The following is a 22,557-nucleotide window of genomic DNA, read 5'->3' as shown; positions in this document are numbered from 1 at the left end:
TGACGTCAGAAATGGATGGCTCTATACATTAATTGTGCATGACCTGATGTAATGCACGGACGTATCGATCATGTCAGTATATAGTGAAAGCGAGGGACAGTTAAAATAAAAGTGTTAATATATGTATTGCTTTTACTTAATGTTTAACCCTAAAATGCTTGTGGTTTTTAAGAAAATCACATAAAGGGAAATCATTTTTATTTATTTCTAGCCAAACTACTAACCTATCTAATTAAGGTCGTTTTCTAAAAAAAAATATGGTTAATTGATCTCTTGAATATATTGATAATATTTGAGTTGAAAGTTTTCATTTTTTTTACTTGCAAGATGGCTACAACTACCTAATTTTGTTATTTTACGTATAATTTAATATTGTATTAACATTTTTCGATAAAAAATACTTGGATCAACAGCGGTGTGACCAAAGATAAGTCTGCAACAATTTTGATAGCACATGCAGTGCGTTATTTATACGTCATGATTTCATAGAAGTTTGACGTTTAAAATAACGCACTGCGTGTGCTATCAAAATCGTTGCAGACTTGACTTGGTCTGACTTTAGAGTCCCATTAGAGCATGAGAGTTTGTTAGCTAGAATCCCATTCTCGTCGCCACTGTTAAATATGGGTCGGGAAGTCACACAAGTGACACACAACGTAGCTGTTAGCGAACTAATTTATTTAATTTCTATTTCACATGTAATTGTGGCACAGCATCATGGCATTCAGCCATTAAAAAAAAACTATAAGCAATATTTGCTTTTTGGTTCGTTTATGACATTCTGCCAATACGCCTATTAGAAAAAACTTTTTTTTTTAACCTGACTTGGGCTCTATGGCATTAGAGCGGTAGGACTGTGTGGGGGGATGGTAGCCGGGTTTGAGAAAAGCACTATACATACATTGGCGTGAAAACGGGTTGTCGGCCTCATAACTATCCGGCCTCACTACGTTCGGCCGTATATTCTATTCGGCCGGCAACCCCTTCCTTCCCGGCCTCTGTAGTAATGTACTATTACGTCTACCTATGCATGCTTATACAACAATCCATATATTAAGGTTAATATTTCGGCGAAAGGAAAAATATTCTTTCGCTAAGGGCAGAATATAGTAGCTTATTATTACTTATAAAGACTACAAATTTACTAATGTAATGGAAAATGGAATTGACGCTAAATCTTTGTGAGTAGGTATCACTGCGGATTGCTTTCGGCACGAACTCGCTGTGGCGCCTAAAACCTAATTACGCTAAAAGCCACGAGCGCTGAAAAATGTGCAGCGACTGTCAGTACATCTCATATTGAAAATTAAAATATAACGCACAAATGGCCTAGCACGTGGCCTTGACCTAAAAATAACAAAGCTTCGTCGTGACACCGTGACATAGACAAGTAGACTTTTTCTCGAGGTAATTATGTCATCCAATCAGAAATAAATCTTATTAGCAGTAGCGTAGAGTCGATTTAAATCTGCAACAGCAGGAAAAACTAGAAGTGCTCTAGCATCGACAGTCACAAATAGTCACAATGTGACGCGGAGTTGGTTGACATGTGGCGTTAGAAATTAATGTGTTTTTCAGTTGAAGCGCGGATGTGACGTTTTTGAAACGTCCGTGGATATCCACACGATTTCACTTTCCTCTCGATATACAAGTAGTAGTAGTAGTTGGTACAAATATTTTAAAACTAAAGTTGTATGACATGTTCCCGAAAGTAAAGGACACTTTCGCAAATAAAAATAATCTCTGGTTATGAACAATTTCAACAGAAATACTCTCCCTAAGTCATTTTAGCCTGTAGCTATCCCAGTTGTCCTCAACACTCCATTTCTTTGTTCTCATTTACCTATTAAGATACCAAACAACAAAGGAAACGGGAAAGGAAAACCTAAATTTGTATTTGCTCTTTCATACGCTTTGATTTTTTTGTAAAAGCCCGAAAATACTTCTAATCCAGCTTGTTTAGAATTGTAAATCACGGAAATTCGATAAAATTGAATTTTCTCTTTGCAAAACCCGACATCAACCTACTTTATTACGACTCAAATGAGCTTAATAATCCCCCTCGCCCGTTTCGTTTTGTTTGTCTATCGCGCCATCAACAAGATTTATCCATTTTACACACAAAGCCAAATTCATCGGATAGATAGGAACAATAACGCTAAGTGGTCGGTTCACGCGAAGTTCTATAGCACCACGTTTATAATTGGATAAATGTTGGTAATCTCATGTACTCTGGCCTTGGACGACCTGCATGTTACTGTCATTATTGAACAAGCTTTTCGCCTCAGCTACCTATATACGAAGGATCTTTAGATCCGTAATAACTATTCGTAATCAGAGGTCTTTCATGTAATGGTTGTAATGAATATGAACCAAGCTTAACCGGCATAATGCATGTGACACACCGCACCTGCCCGTGCACCTTTTCCACACACCAACACAACTTGGATGGGTTGTACTCACGACCAAACGTTTGCCCCAACATTGTCAGAATGTGATCATACTAAATCATATTTGTACAAATATTGGAATTTGACCAATTCCGTACCAGATTCTAATATAGTTTTTTGGCCGACTGTTCTAGTTTGCAATTGGACTAATACCAAGTGTTAATGACCGCGTTTCAAGCAAAAATGTGCCCTGAAATTATCGGTGGCAGGTTGTATTATGGCTTGGCGGCGAGCAAGGTCAAGGAGTTGCTCAAGCGACCGGTCCGCTGCGACTCATTGCATAATCTTCCGAAGATGCCTATACCTGTTATTTGTTATTTCCCGTCTTTTAAGACCAGCAAGAAAGTTGAACGATTATACAAACCAGTATTATGCTTGATATCAGAGAGAATTTGTAATAAGAAGATGTGGTGGAGGTATTCTAATCGCAAACTAGTCTACCACTGAGGTAAACCGGTATAACTGTGACCTTTATATCACAACTATACGTAATCAGAGAGCGACTTTGTAATGGTTCCTCTGAGTGTTCAACTCATCTGATTTTAGAAAGTGTTTGGATTAGGGGCCAGATCCCACCTAAACGTGGTTTGACATCATGATAAATGATCACGCGTCCCTGCCATCTACAGACCTTTATAAATGTTCCGAGATTCCCGTCTACTTACCCTTTATCTATCTTCTCATGAAGTATAACGATGGCGGATACGGGTACATGAATATTTATACAAAACGTCTTAAAACCGTTGGGAAAGTGTGGAGACGAGTAACACCGATTGACATTTTATAGGCTGAACATAACATAGAAAGCAACAAAGGAGTAGTAACTAATAGATCTCATTTAGATCTGACAGAGCATGAAGTCTCTAATAAAATAACCAGTAACACGTGGCAAGAGGCAAGATAACTAACAAGAAGTCAAAACATCGGGGACATATCTGTATTTAAAAAAGGTTTTGCAATAATAACACCAAGGTATATTCTTGGCCGGTACTGTGATACTGCTACGTACTACACTTAGAAATCGACTTTTTATGTGTAGGTGTAATGTCTTGCTGTGACAAATTTGTTACATTCCTCAACTCCCGCAATTTATTTCAAACAACAACATCTTTATGGTACAATAATCTAGGTCATCCCACGCTTTATCAGCCCCTCTTCAAACTTTCTTTGTCTAAAATCCGAAAATAAACAAGGGTTGGTAAGCCCTCTCGAGAATCTGATAATAAAGCCAAAAAAATACCCCCGTACAGAAGTTCCGGTATCTAGTATCTACATAACTATTCCACACGTGAATCAAATAACGAAATAACAAGCGTGGCAGCAGTCTATTCCTATTCCACGCGAATCTGTCCTTGTCATTCAAAGAGGTGTGAGAAAGACGAAAGTAAAGTTTCACAAGAGCTGTAAACTGAGAAGCGCTGAGAAGTATACCTTCTTTCCACAGGACTTAGCTTACAAGGAAATCCAAGTCGCTTCCAACCTTAAGTTGGTGGACGCCAAATGCGGGCTCCGAACCGATCAATAGCACCATTTATGAAAATATGTATGAAAAATGTGCCGCAATCTGCTGAAGAATCGGGGACCCGCCTAAATATATATGGCCCTTTATAACGCGAAATCACACCGAAACGCGGTACGATACACTTTCAACTTCAACACAATACAGGACGTCCTTTGTCTGTATCAGATAGGGTTTATGTTAATCTTGATTAATACCATGCTTTAGAACGTAACGCATGACCATCTATTTATCCCCATTGCTTATCTATATGGATTTGTGCCATTTTGTGTATGTCTTTGAAGTTTGGAGCAATATAATTATATAACATTCAGGGAATCAGTTTAATAGGCAAGTCATTTATATTATCGAAAACTTGGAATTAATAACTATATGTTATAATCTTCAAAACCTGTGCTCTGAGGGCTAAATGTCAGAATTCTTAAGATTGTCATTCGCAATGTTTTTTTAGGGTTCCGTACCTCAAAAGGAAAAAACGGAACCCTTTTATAATCACTCGTGCGTCTGTCTGTCTGTCTCAGCCTATTTCCTCTGAAACTACTGGACCAATTAATTTGAAATTTGATAAGTATACATATTTATGTAATTTTGTGACCCAAAGACGGACATGTAACGTAAACAAATGAATTTTAAACATGGGGGCCACTTCTTGAGGGTTAATGAGAAAATTAAAAAATATAGTTTTTCAAACTATATCGTGTTACATATCAAATGAAAGAGCTCAGTGTACAAATAAAGAACTGTTTAGTATTGTGGGAATCTCAAATATATTTTTTTTTAAATTTTAGCTAAACAGTTTAGAAGTTATTCAAGAAAATAGGCAAAAAATTACCATTCGCCCCCCCCCCCCCCCCCCTTTATCTCCGAAACTACGGGGTGTACATTTTTGAAACAAAATACACAAAATAGTTATTTACCTAAAGCTCACAGGAAAACCTATTAGAAATGTGCAGTCAAGCGTGAATCGGACTTAATTACTCAGTTTTAGATCGGACCCCTACGGGTTTTTTAAAAGACATTTCACTCACGTTTCACATAAAAAATACATTGTTTAAATTTTGTAATGTACGGAACCCTTAGAGCGCGAGTCCGACTCTCACTTGTTTAGGTATCATAACCATAACAACACACAACATACGTAACACAGTAACTAAGCGTATGCGTGATTTGTGTAAGGAATTAACGCGCTCCGCTGAAATTGTTGTGTCAGAGTTTAGTTTGGGTTTCCAAATCATTTGCCCCTTTATTGCTTTAGCTCCGAAGTTGGCGGGTCTATTGAGTAGGGCGAGTAATTATGCCTAAAATTTGAAACAATCGTATTAAATTAAGATGGCCGTTAAGAACGTCTTTCATAACTAGATTCCTTAGAAAGCTTGTCTAGTTTAAATTTAATCACTCATTATGACACCAAGAAATTTGGAACGGCTATTATACTAGAGATCAACCGTCAACGGTTCTATCTATTTGGGTCACCCGCAGAATTAGATTCTAATTTGTCTATCCTGCTTCTGGGAGTTCCACTTGTTACGTGTTACGTGGGAGTTAATAGACGATTTTATCTTCTAGACTCTAGACGCAAATAAGGTAAATTATAGCGACAATCAAAAACTACATCCTAAAATACGTATATTTGCAAACAGCTGTTTATCTCAACCTCAAAGTCTTTTTTTTTAGTCTGAAGTTACATAAAACATGACATGACCTATTTATTCGCCCTCATAGATATGAAGTCGGTTTAAAAAAAGCTGCAGATACTATACAGATGTTGAACACCGTTCAATATACGACATCAGTCACGTGATGTTTTATGTGTTTTGTACGCTACAGTAAACCTTATCATGGTAAATAGGTGAATATCAACATTATCAACCATAACTCATGAACAATGTTATCCACAGGTACGACGGAAAGGGCGTGCCTGATCACCGGCTCCGTTGAGGGCATCATGGTAGTGCTGGAGTTCATCATGGAGAAGATAAAGGAGAAACCCGAGCTGGTCAAGCCCTTCCCCGAGGGAGTAGACACCAAGATGCCCCAGGACAGAGATAAACAGGTAAATACCTTATCCCATACAGAATACAGACCATTTTCGTATCCCATCGTGGTTTTCCTGGTTCAAGAATTCGGGAAGGGCAATGACACCAAAAGGAATAAGCAGATAAAAGCAACTTTATCGCTAAATGAATGAAGACTGCTTTCGATCGCGAGCATCTAAAAATCGCGCGTGAAAAGGGAATGTAGAGATTATGTCCCCCGGTTGAGTGCAGATTTGCAGAACGCTTGCGTTTTTTTAAACTCGTCCGTATATGGAGCGGCGTAATTATGCTAAGTCCCGAGACCTACACAGGTTACGTGTGCAGAATAAATTAACAAGCTCGGCATAGTCACCTTTGTGTACATTATACAGATTACTAAAAGTGTGTATTAAAAGTCTCTAGGTACCTACCTACTCATTCATTTCCTTTACGCGCGTAGGTCATTTGATGTTTTTTGAAACTTTATAGTTTTACGGAAGACCCCTCAAATCCGGATACAGATTTGGTTAATCAATTTCTTGCTAACTGGACCTGTATTGCAAACTCTTTCAGTCCTAAGAGTTTCTCTTGTCATTCTTTTTGATTGACTCTACCAGTCCTTGTCGGAGATCTACTTATTTTTACACAAGATTTAATGCAAACAATTTGAGCATTTCACGTACCGAGAGGTTCGATGAGTTTTGTGCGGAATACTGACTTATAACTAACTTGTTGGTTTTGACGACCGGTCTGGCCTAGTGGGTAGTGACGACCCTGCCTATAGTGCCTGTGAAGCCGATGGTCCTGGGTTCGAATCCCGGTAAGGACATGTATTTGTGTGATGAGCACAGATATTTGTTCATGAGTCATGGGCGTTTTCTATGTATTTAAGTATTTCTATATTATATAACACAAGCCTCCTTGGGCTTACCGTGAGACTTAGTCAATATGTGTAAGAATGTTCTATAATATTTATTTATTTATCACTATTGTAAGGCCGCAATGATTCCTATACCGTATACAGATTTTAACAAACCAATGCAGTATATGCCGCAAACGCAAAGCGCAACTTGCGCCATAAAAGATAATATCCACTTCTGTTTTCTCTGCAATTTAAGAATATGATTAAGCGTTGGCCAACTGCTGTTAGCGTATAGTTTGTATTTCCCGGACATATTGTAGAATTATACGCGGCTGTAAAAGAAATGGCGCCGTATTTAGGGGACTATCCCCATTCCATACCATTGAGTTGAGTTCGTCGGTAAGTGGGTCGGCGGCACAGACATATATCTGAATTGATGCCGTATGGGTCGTAATTGGTATGAAAAATAAGCGTAAGACTGGACGTACTAGAACCAATAAGACACATAAGAAGACAAACAGTAAAGTCCATTTGAATTGAGTTAAAAATAACCAACGTCAGAAAAATAGTCTCTGTACAGAATTTCCATACAATAAACCCATTTCCATTGCTTTTGACTAATAGCACGGGATTTGACCACATACAAAATCTATGAAATGTGCAGTTTACGTTGACCCCTTGCGTTGCGTATTACGGGGTCATTTCAACCTATATATATAGAGCCTGACGCAGTGGCGTCAACCGAAGTCCGAGGTCTACGTGCATTTGCTCTTCTTATCTTTGCCCAGTCGGATCCATCCTACCTAACGATCGGCACGCCGGTCCGCCTTCTGGGGATTACTCGTAGATTTATATCCTTTGCCAACGCATTAACACCAATACGATACTTACGTGAAGCTGCGGCTAAACTGCCTCGAAATGTCACTGCAAATGGCAAAGTGGAACGTGGAGATCAATAAGGGTGCTATCACACAGGGGCGTCCACCTAAACCGGTCGCTGAATCACACTACGTTTCCAGGCACCATAAACCATTACCGACGAAAATCAACGACATCGCACGAACTATCTTATTGTTGGGGGACCCTTACATAATACGGCTACAGTTTACCCATTGGGATCTTTTGTGCAATTCCCCCTCTGCATTGTCAGCACCTACACACATCGGCTCATAAGTTTTCCTCTTACTCTTCGTTAGGATTTTCTTCAAAGTTTTTATATTTATTCTTTATTCTTTCACAATAATATAATATTCCTAACAAATAAAACTTCTTCTTCTTCGCTAAACTACGTACAATCGAGTGCAGGAGTTTATTTATTCATGTATTTATTTATTTATACAAGGAATTTCAACAGCTATAAACGATACATTAAACTTTTTTATTAGCAGTACAGAGCCAATTATTACCTTCAGGCACTTACAGAATCTATCCTTGAAATCTAAGAAATCTATCTCGCAACCTACCTTATAATCTTACTGTAGAAAAATGCTGATTTAGTATGTAGTAATATTTTATTAATTGTTAATCGCCGACTGTTCAGTTCACATTGCTAGCGATAGCTTTCTTATCTACTCGTTTCTCGTTATCACTTTAAATCATTGTCCTAATGTAATGTTACGCATAAAACTCATTTCGCATAATTGTTATTGTGCTGTGAAACTATTATCATTTCTGAAAAAATATAAAACAAACCTATTCTACGCAACCTATGCAAAATATTTTCGAAAATACTTTCTGTTTCAGCACAATAACAATTATGCGAAACTAGATTTATGCGTAACATTACATTAGAACAATAAATTATTATGCGACGAGATAGGCACCTCTCATTAGGCAAAATGTGAGACGCAAATACACATTGGACCAAGATATTGGACAGCTGGAATACCATCCTTAGCGATGGACCAACATCCCAGGGATTTGTCACACAAGCTGACGACCGGCATAGTAATGCCGGGCTGATGGAATCTAAATAAAACTTATTTGGAGGCCCGCGGGAGCCCGCGACTTACTCGTAAGACGACGGAGGCCTAATTGCTTTTAGGGTTCTTATATCTATTGTAACAGCGATTGAGCCGTCTCGTCAGACGAGGTGAAACAGGGGCCTGATGGAAAATGATGTTAGAGACCCTCTAAGCAGTCTAAGCTAAGTTCTTACCGACTTGCATATAATAACAAAGCGAGGAAGTGGCATTGTAAACGGCATATTTTCATAGAAATTTGACAATTGCCACACTTGTCATCGCAAATGGCATGCAAAGTTAGCTTGGCCTGACTCTAGAGCCAAGTCTTTCACTAGTTTAGTAATAGTCCATGCACTGCTCGTACTTCGCGGAAGCCTTGATTGTATTTAACAAGGAATAGAAACGACAAGAACAGGGGCCCGTTTATCAAAAGCTTGTAGCTTGTAATACAAGTGGAAGTCCCTTTTTGACAGCTTTTGTTAGAAAGGGACTTCCACTTGTATTACAAGCTACAAGCTTTTGATAAACGGGCCCTTCTTCAGTAAGTAAATCGCCTAACTAACCTTTAAGATCTTCCTGTAGATAACCATTCAGAAGTATAGTTACAACATCGTCCACACTCTTAGACCCACTCGCAGGTGGAGTTACCATGGTTACCAGTACAATTTGACACTGGGTTAACGGTTTAACCGCTTAACCCCGGCTTAGTGGGATGGTGCAAATGGGCCTTAACTGATACATTGTACAACTTATTGCACTGTTCAGTGTGTGGTGTAGTAAACATAACGAGTTTGAATTGTTTCTCCAAACTTTTGTCAGAAGAGCAAAGGCATCCGCATCGTGCCGGTAATTATGAATACATCCTTTGCTCAACAACATTTTCTATTCACTAAAAGCCGCGAGCTAATGCAACCCAAATGAAACCTCGAGACTTGTGAGTAAGCCGATGTCGACCAAATTGTTTTTTTAGGGTTTCATTGTAAATCGAAATGCGGAATCCTATTACGATTAGCCGCTTTAGCGGACGCTCTGTACATTGCTAATAGGATGGGTTGATTTAGGAGCCAACCGGTTCCAAATCCCTATTTAATGGCATAAAGTTTATGAGGGTACTATAACAGCAACACTTAACTGAGGGCCTAGCCAAGATGCCAATCGTTTGCGCCGTAGCTAACGAAACGGTAATGTCTCTCTATCACTCTTCCATATAAGTGCGATAGAGACATATTTAGTCATACTTGTTATGAACAAAATGCTGCACTTCATGATAAAAGCAAGCCGCTTTGCACAGTGATAGTAGGGACCAAACTGAGCGATTTGACCTGCAGCAGCGGCAGTTTCACTCCTTAGGAACAGAGATGGCGCCACTTCTTTAAAGAATATTTCAAAAAATTCTACAAACTAAAGCAATGAACCGATTTGAATATTTAATATCTCAAATGAAAGCTCATTTTATACATTACATTTTAAAAAAATACATAAAAATATATACAGCATCCGGGCAAAAAATGGCCATAACAAGTATGACTAATTAGCGTTTTGGTCGCTACGGCGCAAACGATTGGCATCTTGGCTAAGCCCCCTGACCCCTGACCATCAGTGGATAAGTTTTAATATAAGTTAACAGCGTGGCTGACGTTCATATGGCGTTGATTCTCTATGGTCTCCTTTTACACGAAACAACACGAATTGTGAACTCAGTTGATCTTGATGTATCTCAGACTTAGGTACTTTATTATTACCCCCATTAGGCATGTTGATTTAACTACAAAACTGGGCCCAATTAGCAAACTAATTAGACTAATTAAAACCTCTAATGTATAATTTGGTCGTTAACTTAATTTATAAGCATTACACGCCTAAGGGCGCTAAAATAAAGAATGCTTACTTCACGGGAGTGCGATAAACATGCGACCTCAAGCTTTTCTTTATTGCCGCCCACACTTACACTATTTCACACCACCTTGCTCAAACCCGGGGTTTCTGCATACGTAGCATTTACACTATTTTTCTCGGTCATGCAAGCTAAAAAGCGAGACTCCGGCAAAGGATTTTTGTACAAAATTGCTGGCATAGACTGCCAGACCTATGTAGACCGGTAACTGCGTCTTATACATAATTTTTGGGGTGAATGGATCTAAGATATGTTTTCATACTTTTTATGTAAATTCCCATCGTTTTTGGGAAACTTTATATACATCGGCAACAGGGATTGCCTGCCTCGTAATAGTAAACTGTCTTGATTGCGCTTGCCTATTTTCATTACACTCTAGGTTGGCAATGGCAATAGATTTTCCAGCATTTCTAGTATACTGTGCTAGCTAGGGTGACTAACTATTACGTTATGCATGGAAAATAATCAGTCTGATCGGAACACAGAATATAAATTGAGTTTAATTATCCCTCACGATTTCAGTCTGGCTGGTAAATATTACTATACGAGTATACTCGTACATTCGATATCGTGACAGTATATTTCATAATGCCAATCGTACCAATTACGCCCGACAAACACCTAGTGGTCGATGTAAAAATAAAATGATAATTGCCCTGGCTTCGTTCTCATTGCCTGCCAGTCGAGTTCTCGAGTCAACCAATGTACGAGTATTGTGATCTCGAGATCAGTAACAACTATGTTTTAGAGCAGAAAAATATAGAAAATCAAAATTTCGTTATTGCATATTCGAGCGATAGAGAGGCAGAGAACGAAATTCAGGTTTTCGGGGACCTTCACTTTTTAACCCGAGAACAACCTTATAGATAAATTCGTGCGGATGCGGACCTAAACTGGTCCGTTATGGTTTTCGCTGTCAAGGGCCAAGGGTTCTGCTATCTCGCTTCCTTTCTGCTCTGTAATTTGGAGACTTCTGCTTCAGAGTCTTGCGGCACTAAGGTATAATTTTGGGTACTGTGTTTCCGCTGCATTAACTGCATCACTGGGACATGCTACTAGGACAAGCATTGCATCATCGTTTGGTGCATGCGGGACCCAGGCAGACCGTTCAGGCTCTCAGTGCTTCTGCTAGGCAGAAATCCTAGGATCTGGAAGCCCATAATTTACAGTGATGCTCTGTTCTTGAGGTGCTGGTGGATTGAGTTGTCTACGATAGCGCTGATACACTGAAAAGAGATAGAAAGATGATATCATCGGAGAGTTCTTTTATACCGGTTCCCCTGAGCCTTCCACTCGTCCGTGTTACGTCGCGAATGGAACGAAACCATTGGTGTTATCAGACATGCGCGATAACACATTGATTTTCGAATCTCCCCCCAACGCTGGTTGGTTTAGAGCTGAAATTCAGTTAGACCTGGATTGAAATAGGGGCGTTCAGGCGTATCATTGTTACGAGAATGCTGTTTGGATTGATAAAAATGTTGAATGAAATAAACCAAATGCGTCTGCACTGTGTAATAAATGTCTCATCATATTATAGGGTTTCATATTGTCGGCTTTGAAGCGTTGGTAAAAATAATTAGCTCATTTGGGTACCAGGATCCATAAAACTTTTAATGAACTCTACTTAGCTCATAACGTAACCTCTGCAATGCTAATTCATTTTGTTTCCTTATATTATGTGCAAAGTGCGTGGTGGATGTATTAAAAGCAATGATCGCGATTTAGCAAAAATGTAAACTAGTGGGCCCAGCCAGGCAAGACCGGACAAGTGCGAGTCGGACTCGTCCACCGAGGGTTCCGTACTTTTAAGTATTTGTTGTTATAGCGGCAACAGAAATACGTCATCTGTGAAAATTTCAACTGTCTAGCTATCACGGTTCATGAGATACAGCCTGGTGACAGACAGACGGACAGCAGAGTCCCGTAATAGGGTCCCGTTTTTACCCTTTGGGTACGGAACCCTAAAAATGGTTAATACCCAGAGTAAATTTGAAGTTTATAATTGTTATTATTGTAATATGTAGGTAGGTATAGCGTTTCCGGTTCAGTTTATGTAGGTACCGAAGTTTTATTGTAAATTGTAATCCTTTCAATCCTAATTATGTGTTAACATTCAGAAAAAAGAAAACCAAATTAGAACTCAATTTTGCGAATGATCCAACTACTTAAAAAAGAACGTTAAGTTACATTTCAACAGGCCTACTCGTAATTTAGTTGCGGCTTTTCTTCCATTCAAATCACATTTCCCCAGGAGCTTTATTGACTAAAATTGTAAATTCGCTCGGTCCCTGCAAATTAGTGTCTTTCGGGAGAATTGGGGTAGGAGCGATTCACAAAGCTTACCAGTAGGTGAATTAATATAAATCAGACGCAGAAATCGCAGAATTAAATTTAGTTTACACGAATAAGGGTCAAAATATACTAGGAATGAGCTCTGACAAGTACGAAGCGTTTTACGAATTTTCTGTTTGACTTGCTTCGGGTGGGTCGATGTGTACGTATATAATTATTAAACTACTTACACAATAGTTATCTATATCTATTGCTTTCCGGGGATGCGCTTCAGACGAACCTGATTATACATATTTATGTGACCTCGAGCACCTATGCGTTTTGTTTGTCCAGCGTTAAAAGAGGCAGGGCATCTATCTGCTTTTATAAAAGACTAAGATCTCCCCAATCAGTCAATATGTATGTACCTATATGCTATTATACATATTACCATCTTGCTCTATCTGGTCGCTGCTTCCCGCTCTTACGAATGAACGCAAGCAAAACCGTGAATTCTAGGCTAGGTATTACAACAGTTGTTAGCCTGAGCTTGAAGTACAGTAAGGTGTAAAAAACTTACTCAAGAATATGTCTCATGGTTCTTAATTCGCTGACATAAGAGCTGTGGGACATATTTCATATTTTTGAGTATGTGTGCACCCATTTTTTTACATTTGACTGTATGTTACCTACCATCCCAAAATCGTTCGATTCGCTACCGCTTAGTACACCATTGTTATTCCGCGCATATGCCTGGATTATGAAGCCGCTCGACAGCGATATCGAATATTGATTAAAAATACAATGGCTTTTCGCGGCGTTTTAACCAAATTTCCTCTCACAACACTTTGCCATTTCGGTCTGTGTACCTGACGGAAATATTTTAAGGGTACCTCCTACGCGTCTCTCGGGCCGATGTTATTGTATCTATAAGACATCTCTTGGGATTCCAGTGACGTAGGTCGGCCGATAACAAGAAACTCATTTCCCGCTTCGAGATCTATTCATTCATTCATTATCATTGCTATTTCGAACTTATCAATGGTTTTTTTTGTGATTCCTGAATTTGCCGATGGTATCTTAAGAACTTATTAGATACGATACGTCTTTGATTCGGAAGAAGAATAAGATTTGACATGAATGATGACAATAGTTTTAATTATTGTCCAGAAAATAAAATTTAGTGCAGATCGTTTTGAACGTCTAACTGCAACGAATTTAGAGTAAAACTATAATATTTGAATATAGCTCCCCATGCCATGTTTTGTAGTCGACAGAGAGCCAAGATCTCCATTAGATTAAAACTAGACGTTATTTTGTAATCTGTCACACGTCACACGGTCTCCCTACGGCTTATCAATGAGGCACTTACATATGTATGTCAGCTACTGGACTAGGAATGTGCTAATACAGCATACAGCCAAGTGAATATAATCGCCTCGACAGTAGTACTGATTACGGCAAGCATGGTAATCTACACGTGCAAATTGACGCACCCTTAGCAGCTGATTGTACCGCATTACTATGTAGATTCCTTTAATCCTCGCTCCTCAGCTCAATATAACATGAAGCAGCTCATTAGTAAGCGCTGTTACACAAAGACGTAGCCTGATACAGGATACAAGGCGAATACGACCTTATTTTGCTCAGTCCATTGTCGTATTTCCAGAGAAGAATCACGTCTCTTATGACGTTATGGCACTGTGGGCTGCCAAGGCACTGTACTCGAATAGAGGCGTAATTTAAAGGGGAAGTATGTTGCTTACGTCTTTATGTGAATTGGTGTTTATTGGGCGTATTGCGAGCGTTAATTAACATTAGCTGCGTCTGCGCCCAGAGCTGTCACAGCTGAGAACAGGAAGACAGTAACATGACTCTTATAGCTCTATACAAATAAAACGTAACCCGCTTAACCAGTCACAGTCCTAATGCTGTTGCAGTAACTATAACAAATTTTGTCTTTGATAGAACTTTATGGATTTATTGATTTGTTCCGCTGAATTATATCAGCAAACATATATTATGTTTGTTGAGATACTTTCTGTGATATAGTAGCAGATACTGAATGTGATAGATACTGAATGTCAACATACACATAACAGGCGACAGTCCCGCAAATTGCAGGACATTTTCATGATAGATGATACCAATATCCCTTCCCCGATATAAATGACGTGCCCAAACTCGATAATATTGTTCGGAAAACAAGAGATTTCGCAGTGTCTCTGCCTACGTATCAGATTGCTCCATTACTATAAGCTGCCAATATAGCTTAAACTGTTTGAGGAATTTTGTGATGGCTGCTGGGAATGAGGATTTATAAGAATAAGCATAGTCGCGTGCTATCAAACTTGCCCTTTACCAAGACACGACATCTGGTTTCGCTTTGCCCTAGAGACTATAATATTAGTGGACTGAGAATAAACGACACCACACCGTAGTAAGCGCAGTGTTTCCATTGTTTAATGTCGGAAATACCTAGGTATATCCTGGGGCAAAATTATACTAGAAATACAAATCGTCTATTAATCAGAATGTGTTTACAAAAAAGATTACAGAGATCTTAACGTAACGTAAATACTAAGTAGTACTAAAACGCAATTATCTGTCATCCTCAACCTAATAGCCACAGCTAGTGTATCCTGTAATGCCTGATTGATTGAAAATTTATTTTAAAAAGAGGATTCATCGTAACGGAGCGGAGTACTAACTCCTCGTATGCGACCTGTCAAATTTTTTCAATGAAATGGTAACCTAAGGTAACTAACCTTAATATCTAAAACAATAGGTAGATTTAAATTCTTGCGCACGTATCCGTAGCTAAGCATAACGAGGGGTTATGGCTGTTTGGATTGGGGTTTCAAATGGAAATAAATAATAAATAAGTCGGCGCAAGAACTACTTAGTGAATTGTGAAATCAGATAAAAAAACACCTTGTTCTTTACATTAACACGCCGGCAAATAAATATATTAAGAAGTCAAAATACTGGTTAAGATGACTGCGTAACGAACTATATCGTATTCACTAATATTCGCAAGTAGGCCACAGGCGCGAATGGTGGAATTTCATGCGAGACGAGAGATATGCGAATTGACGTTATTTCATCCAAAATCGTAGGGGGAAATCTCGGGTGTATATTGTCGGATGTACCTATGTACAGTCAAGGGCATAAATATATACACATTTCCAAAGTTTCAAAAATATATGTACTCTCTTACATCTTAGACAATAAAGTCGTGTTCACATATTTTTGAGCCATTTGTCTGGATCGATATTTTTGCCTTCGACTGTATGTATAGATAGGCGGTATCTGTAAACAAAGCTGTAAGTGTTTTGATGGATCAGACTGACTGACACTATAGTAAATCTAGTGATAGACTAGCTATATTTGTTTGAAGTTGAGGTACTGTTATAGTTAGGTACTTCTGTAACGCGCTGAAAATCCTATTTACGAATACTGGCAAGTAGGCCACAGATGGTACGACGGAATGACTTTCAGACTGAATTAGAGGGAAATCCCAAAGAGACGTATTATTAGAGTCGGGCAACTATAAACACAGCTATAACTCAAGCGTGACGTGAAAGCTCCTGACGTACGTCTAAAAATACTGGACATTTGGGAGAAGATAATTAAAAATTACGGTGAGACTTGTAAACGCAACCGTTGGCAAGTTTAACAACTAGACCAGACACTAGTCAAGTGATTCATCATTCGTCATACATACTTAGGAATATATTATCACCATTGCCTCTACCGAAAAGATGATGTCTCCTTTACCCAGGTAATATATAATTTATCGATAAAGAAACTTACCATCCTGAATCCCGTAAGGTTTACTTCATCGGGAATAGGGTTAAATAGGAAGACTTATATATTTCTAGCTAATATAGTTATAATTCAAGGATACCGGGACTAGTGCTGGACTGCTGGACCGAGCTAATACTGCACAGACGGACTCTTTAGGTGGCCGCCATGTTGATCCCTGTTATGATCTATTACAGCGTCGCACGTGCGCAGTCATGAGCTGCAGACACCAACTATCCTCACCCTTACTCCATCGAGATAAGGTCTACAATCGGTCAACAGAGTGTATCAATTGAGCGTCTTGTTGATTGTTGATAGTTAAATGTTGATACGAGCTGATTGCGTGCAAGGTCGCGGAATCACGCTCGTGCAATTATCTCGTCATTAGGCACGCTTTTCAAACACATATTCAACCTTGTGGCATTGTAATAAGGTCTTAAATGTATACATATCTTTGACGTCGGCTGAGCGAATGTTTTAGTATTGAAATGACGCAACAACATGATATTTTCAAAGCACATTAGTTGTTCACGTACTGAGTGCGGGTGTAGTGGTCATATACATCAAACTGTCGTTAGAAGGCTCGGAAAACTAGTTAGTAACTTCATTATGCTGTTGAAAATACCGACCAGTGGCAATGAATGAGACGCCGGAACCAAGTGCTGTAATTGAAGGAATTCGCTTCTAATGGGATAAATATAGGAGAGTCGAGACTTTTTTTTTTTGAATTATGAAGTCTTGGATGCTTGTTAAGTTTGTAGAAAAAATGGCAATTATTTTATTATGTGTGTTTACGGTTAGGTCGTATCTTTTCTTATAACAATATGAAAGACCGGTTATTTATATCGCTCTGCAAAGACACACGAAATAGACAATAAAGATATATAAAGGTTATTATCATGTCTGACGTTTTTTTTTTCAGTACCTGTTTTTCGTACAGCTAGCTAAATTTAACCACGTCTAAAGTCCGCTTATGAAATAGAACATACTCGCGTGTATTTTGTTTTTCATCCGACTTATAATACATTTGTCACAATTTTTTTGTTGTTGGGTGTAAAGTGGAAGGACATGCGCTTCTGAAATAGCCATTATAGCCATCACATAATCACTAACAAACCTGACCATTACAAATATTACACATTTAATGTTGGAGCTTTCTACATCTAGGAGCCATAATTACACCTCTATTGTACATCAGATATATTGTAGAGGCCGAGGTGCTCACAAATATCTGAAAAGGTCGGTAGAGTGCGTGTTCAGATATTTGTGAACACTTCAGCCGCTGGCCACTGTACAGACCTAAAATCTGTGGCAGACGAAGAAAGCTCCAATAACTTTGCATATCTAGTGGGAATACTGGGAATATTAGCTCTATGACATCCACATAAGACTGTAATTACAACTACCGATGTAATACTGAGGGACTTTTTATTGTAAGAGCGCGATTTTATTTTACTATTGTATCTGAAGCTACAGAAACTAATTACAGACCTATATAGGTATACCTTATCCTATTGTAAGTACAAAGTTTCAGAGCAATCTAGCTAGACGTTTTAAAATAAAAACTACGTTTGTATGGAGAACTGAGCTTGCAGGGGACTCTTAAGGTACTATAGAGATTTTTATATATTTCCCAGCTAGTTTGCTAAAAGTAGCTTGTCCATGAAGCACATACAAAGGGGCTTATTGTCTTTTTTTGGTCTACTGTTACTGTAAAAATCATAGACAATAGTATATACAAGTAGTTATAGACGCGCCACCAAGCGACCGAGGGTAAGAGAAAGAATATTCATATAAAATTTGGGCAGCATAGGATTTTTTTCTCTTTCATTCTTATAAATTTCGGTATTTCGCCATCGCCTCCTATGGACAGAACATAAGGACAAAACATGGCACTATTTCCTCTTTCCTCTAGCGGCCACTAATGAATGGCTGTAAGATAAGCTTAATGTGACAAGGATCACAAGTAAGGCTTTACTTCGATTCGCGGAGGCGGTCACAGAAATGATATACTGCAGAAGTTTGATCTAATATATCTAGAGTGAGACTGGTAGACGAACATACAAGACTCGGGATTTGGGAATAAAATTTGGTTCACACCACGTATGCCTTTACCACAGTATTTTCTCTTTACGCTGGATTGATTTATGTTAAAATTACGACATTTAACTAGTCCGGGATCTCCAGAATAGTGTCGTATGCGTAATTATTCCCGCATTTTGACTTCTAATCCTTGTAGTGGTGTTCCTACGCTTCAAGAAGGCTACAGGACAGACTGAAAAGTGGTGCCGTTACCTCCATTAGCCCCTAGAATTTCCCCCTTACAATTTGTATACTTACTTGATACTGATATCAATTTGAAGTACAAGCAAAAGCGTTGAAACTGTCACTGTTAGTCCTACGATATACCCAGACAGTCAGACGCGTGAAGGACTTCCGTTTGGCACACATTTAACGCATCTATATTACGAGTATTGTAACATTTGTAACCGAGTCCAGTGTTGTCATCTTCGATGACGTAACCTAGGCTCGCGTGGGTGCTATTTTAAAACTTAGTGACAACAACAGTTAACAGATCGTCGGCGTTAATTATATAATTTATATCATATGCATGCAGCTGTTTTTTCATATAGAGAAATTTTACCAAAATTCTCAACCATACCATGCAGTGAGTTGTTTAACTTTGACTCTTTAAAACACGTACTTAAGCGTTCCGTTTACGCAGCGAAATATATGACAAAAGTGACGTAATGCTGCCAATTCGCTTCGTGGTTCGGACTTGCATAGTCTGTTCGTTTGCCATGTACCTAAAGGAAAAAGATGCAACACGAATGTCCGTATTAAAAATATTAAAAAAGTGCTGTGTCAATTAAGTTCCGCAAGGACTATAGCAAACTTCGAAAATCGTAATTTCTTTAACTGCCTCCATATCGCTCTTGCATATTTATTTATTTATTATTGGGACACAAACAGCGAAAAAAATATATACTTATACTACTATACTTATAATAACAGTTTTGCTTGTTTTGTTTTTTAATTTCGAGCGATAGAGAGGCAGGTATATAACGACATTTCGATTTTTGCGGTAGACCCTCAGTGTGGTGAATTGGTGATGTGGTCGGATTAGCCGGTCTTATAGTCAGACACCTGTCCTGTTGTATTTTCTGTGAAAAGCGCCGTCCTATTTAAACGGCCTATCTCTTTTGAAAGATATTAGGGGGCTCAGGAGGCATTAGGCTCGCTAGATGTTTTTAGACCCGAATCCCGCTGTTCTTGCTCAAATCTGCGACCTTAAGCCTTAAGTGTAAGCAATTTTGGTTTTTGAGCTTCTATTTTGTATTATGTTGGCCACTTTTCCTATAGAGAAACGCAAATTATTTAAGTTAAAACATTACCTAACGTATTGTTGCGTAACGTATCATCTTTATATCCAGTTCAAGCTGAAATTAATAATTAGAGTTAATACCAGTGATGTTACTGAATTGATATAGCTACTACTCCCTCGATAAGCAACTACGCTGCACTAAAATTGCTATATTTTTTTTTATAACTGTTGTTTTTTATATGAATGTTTTGTTTTGTAATCTCTCTACGCTCTATTAAGGAACAAAGTCCTAGATAATATGTATTTTACAGATTGTTTTATCAATATGAACTTTACAAATATACAATACAATTTGAAATAATTAACTATTCTTGGTCGGTTTGAATTTATCTTTAATTTAATATGACATGCCACGTGCGTCAAAAATATTAACTTGTTATCTTGACTACAAATCGTGGACATGAGTCAATTTCAATATAATTTTTCGCAAACACTTGAACTAATAAAGTTTTTTGTTTGTCACAATTATGTGCAGATCCTTCATATATTCGCTAACAAAGGCCCTAAGTCAAATAGGTTTCCTATTGCATTACGGCTTTGTCAAACCAAAGTAGTAATAGTAAGTATTGACAGGTTATTCGTATAAAGATACAATCCAATTTCGTCCTTATGGTAAGCGACAATGTGGTACCTTTTGCTTGAAAACGTAACATATTTGTCAATTCGACTATATACAATCTTTTTCTTCCTCGCGCTATCCCGGCATTTTGCCACGGCTCCTGGGAGCCTGGGGTCCGCTTGACAACTAATCCTAAGAATTGACGTAGGCACTAGTTTTTACGAAAGCGACTGCCATCTGACCTTCCAACCCAGAGGGGGAACTAGGCCTTGTTAGGATCAGTCCGATTTCCTCACGATGTTTTCCTTCACCGAAAAGCGACTGGTAAATATCAAATGATATTTCGTACATAAGTTCCGAAAAACTCATTGGTATGAGCCGAGGTATGAACCCGCGACCTCCGGATTGAAAGTCGCACGCTCTTACCGCTAGGACACCAGCGCTTTTGGTGCGAATTCGACTATATACAATCAAGTACTAAAAGTAACAATATAGACATTAATAGCTTTGCTGTTTAAATAAGACTTTCTGAAACCAAGTCATTCCCCTTGATCCTTGATGAGGTCGTTGACTTTTGCATGGTAATTAAAAAAAAAAAAAAAAAAATTCATGTTAACTATATTTAAATCTAATAATGTTTTTTAAGTTTAAAAATGTTATGAAATATATAATTCATTATATTAACCAACATATGTACATATATGTATATTTTTTTTTATAAATGTAAAATGTGACCTGTAAAATTTGCTTTTATCAATAAAGTTCTGTATTCTGTATTCTGATCATTGTTGTGGCTATAAGGATATCGCTGCCCTTAAATCACCAAAGTTTCCTCAAATGTAATTTGTACGCCCGCACAAATACACAGTTACAAGGAAAACTTGACTTTCTGCTCTAGAGAGGTAAATTATACACACCAGGCCAAAAGTATGGAAATAACGTTGTTTTCTTTAATATGTCATGTTTCTATCTTTGTTGTATATATTTGTAAACTAAGACTTACAATAGGCAAACCCAAAAGATTAAAAATACACGCTTAATATCAAAACATCCTAAAATATTGTCAAAAAGCTAAAAAAATAAAGTAGGAAAAAGTTACATAATTATACCTACCCTTTAATTACATGACAAAATGTTGAATTGGCAACTATCACAGCCAGAGTAATTTACTTTTAAAATGTTCTATTATTATTTTTACCAAATTGTCAATTAATAGTATAAAATCCATCTCTTAAATCTTAAAAGATCACACTTTTCTATCGAAATACAAGCTTGTTTCCATACTTTTGGCCGGGGATGTAAATAAAAAGAATTATCGCGGAGAGTTGTGGAGCCTGCAGCGTTTGTCCGGAGACAAATAATGGCCATTAGCTGTTTGAAAATGCAAATTATGTTCATTAAAAGCATTCTTTTATGTAATTAAATTAATGATGAGATTGAAAGAACCCCTTTTAGTCCCAGGACCGTCACCTTTTAGAATCTCTTATTGACCGAGCGTTAGCGAAGGTCTCCGTTTCAGCTTGGGCAAAAATGCTTTTGTATATCCAGATGTTCTCCTCTTCAGGTCGCAATTCTCAACCTGGTTGCCAAGCAAGCGAAGCGCTGGTGGCCTAACGGTAAGAGCGTGCGACTTATCCGGAAGTCGCAGGTTCAAACCCCGGCTCGTACCAATGAGTTTTTCGGAACATGTACGAAATATCATTTGATATTTACCAGTCGCTTTTCGGTGAAGGAAAACATCGTGAGGAAACCGGACTAATCCTTAACAAGGCCTAGTTTCCCCCTCTGGGCTGGAAGGTCAGATGGCAGTCGCTTTCGTAAAAACTAG

General features: G+C 38.3%; 1 protein-coding gene across 6 annotated transcripts in view; it reads left to right on the top strand.

The window, feature by feature from the left end:
• The window catches only part of LOC134748219 (RNA-binding protein Pasilla), a 75,767-nt gene that overhangs the window by 36,000 nt on the left and 17,210 nt on the right, over nt 1-22,557 (top strand). For all 6 annotated transcript variants that reach the window (XM_063682934.1, XM_063682933.1, XM_063682932.1 and 3 more), the window contains one exon: nt 5,868-6,022. In XM_063682934.1, the coding sequence (XP_063539004.1) occupies nt 5,868-6,022 (155 nt within the window). The remainder of the gene's footprint in view (nt 1-5,867; nt 6,023-22,557) is intronic.

Source organism: Cydia strobilella, chromosome 16, assembly GCF_947568885.1.
Source record: "Cydia strobilella chromosome 16, ilCydStro3.1, whole genome shotgun sequence".
NCBI lineage: Eukaryota > Metazoa > Arthropoda > Insecta > Lepidoptera > Tortricidae > Cydia > Cydia strobilella.
This window is presented reverse-complemented; position numbering and strand designations above follow the sequence as displayed.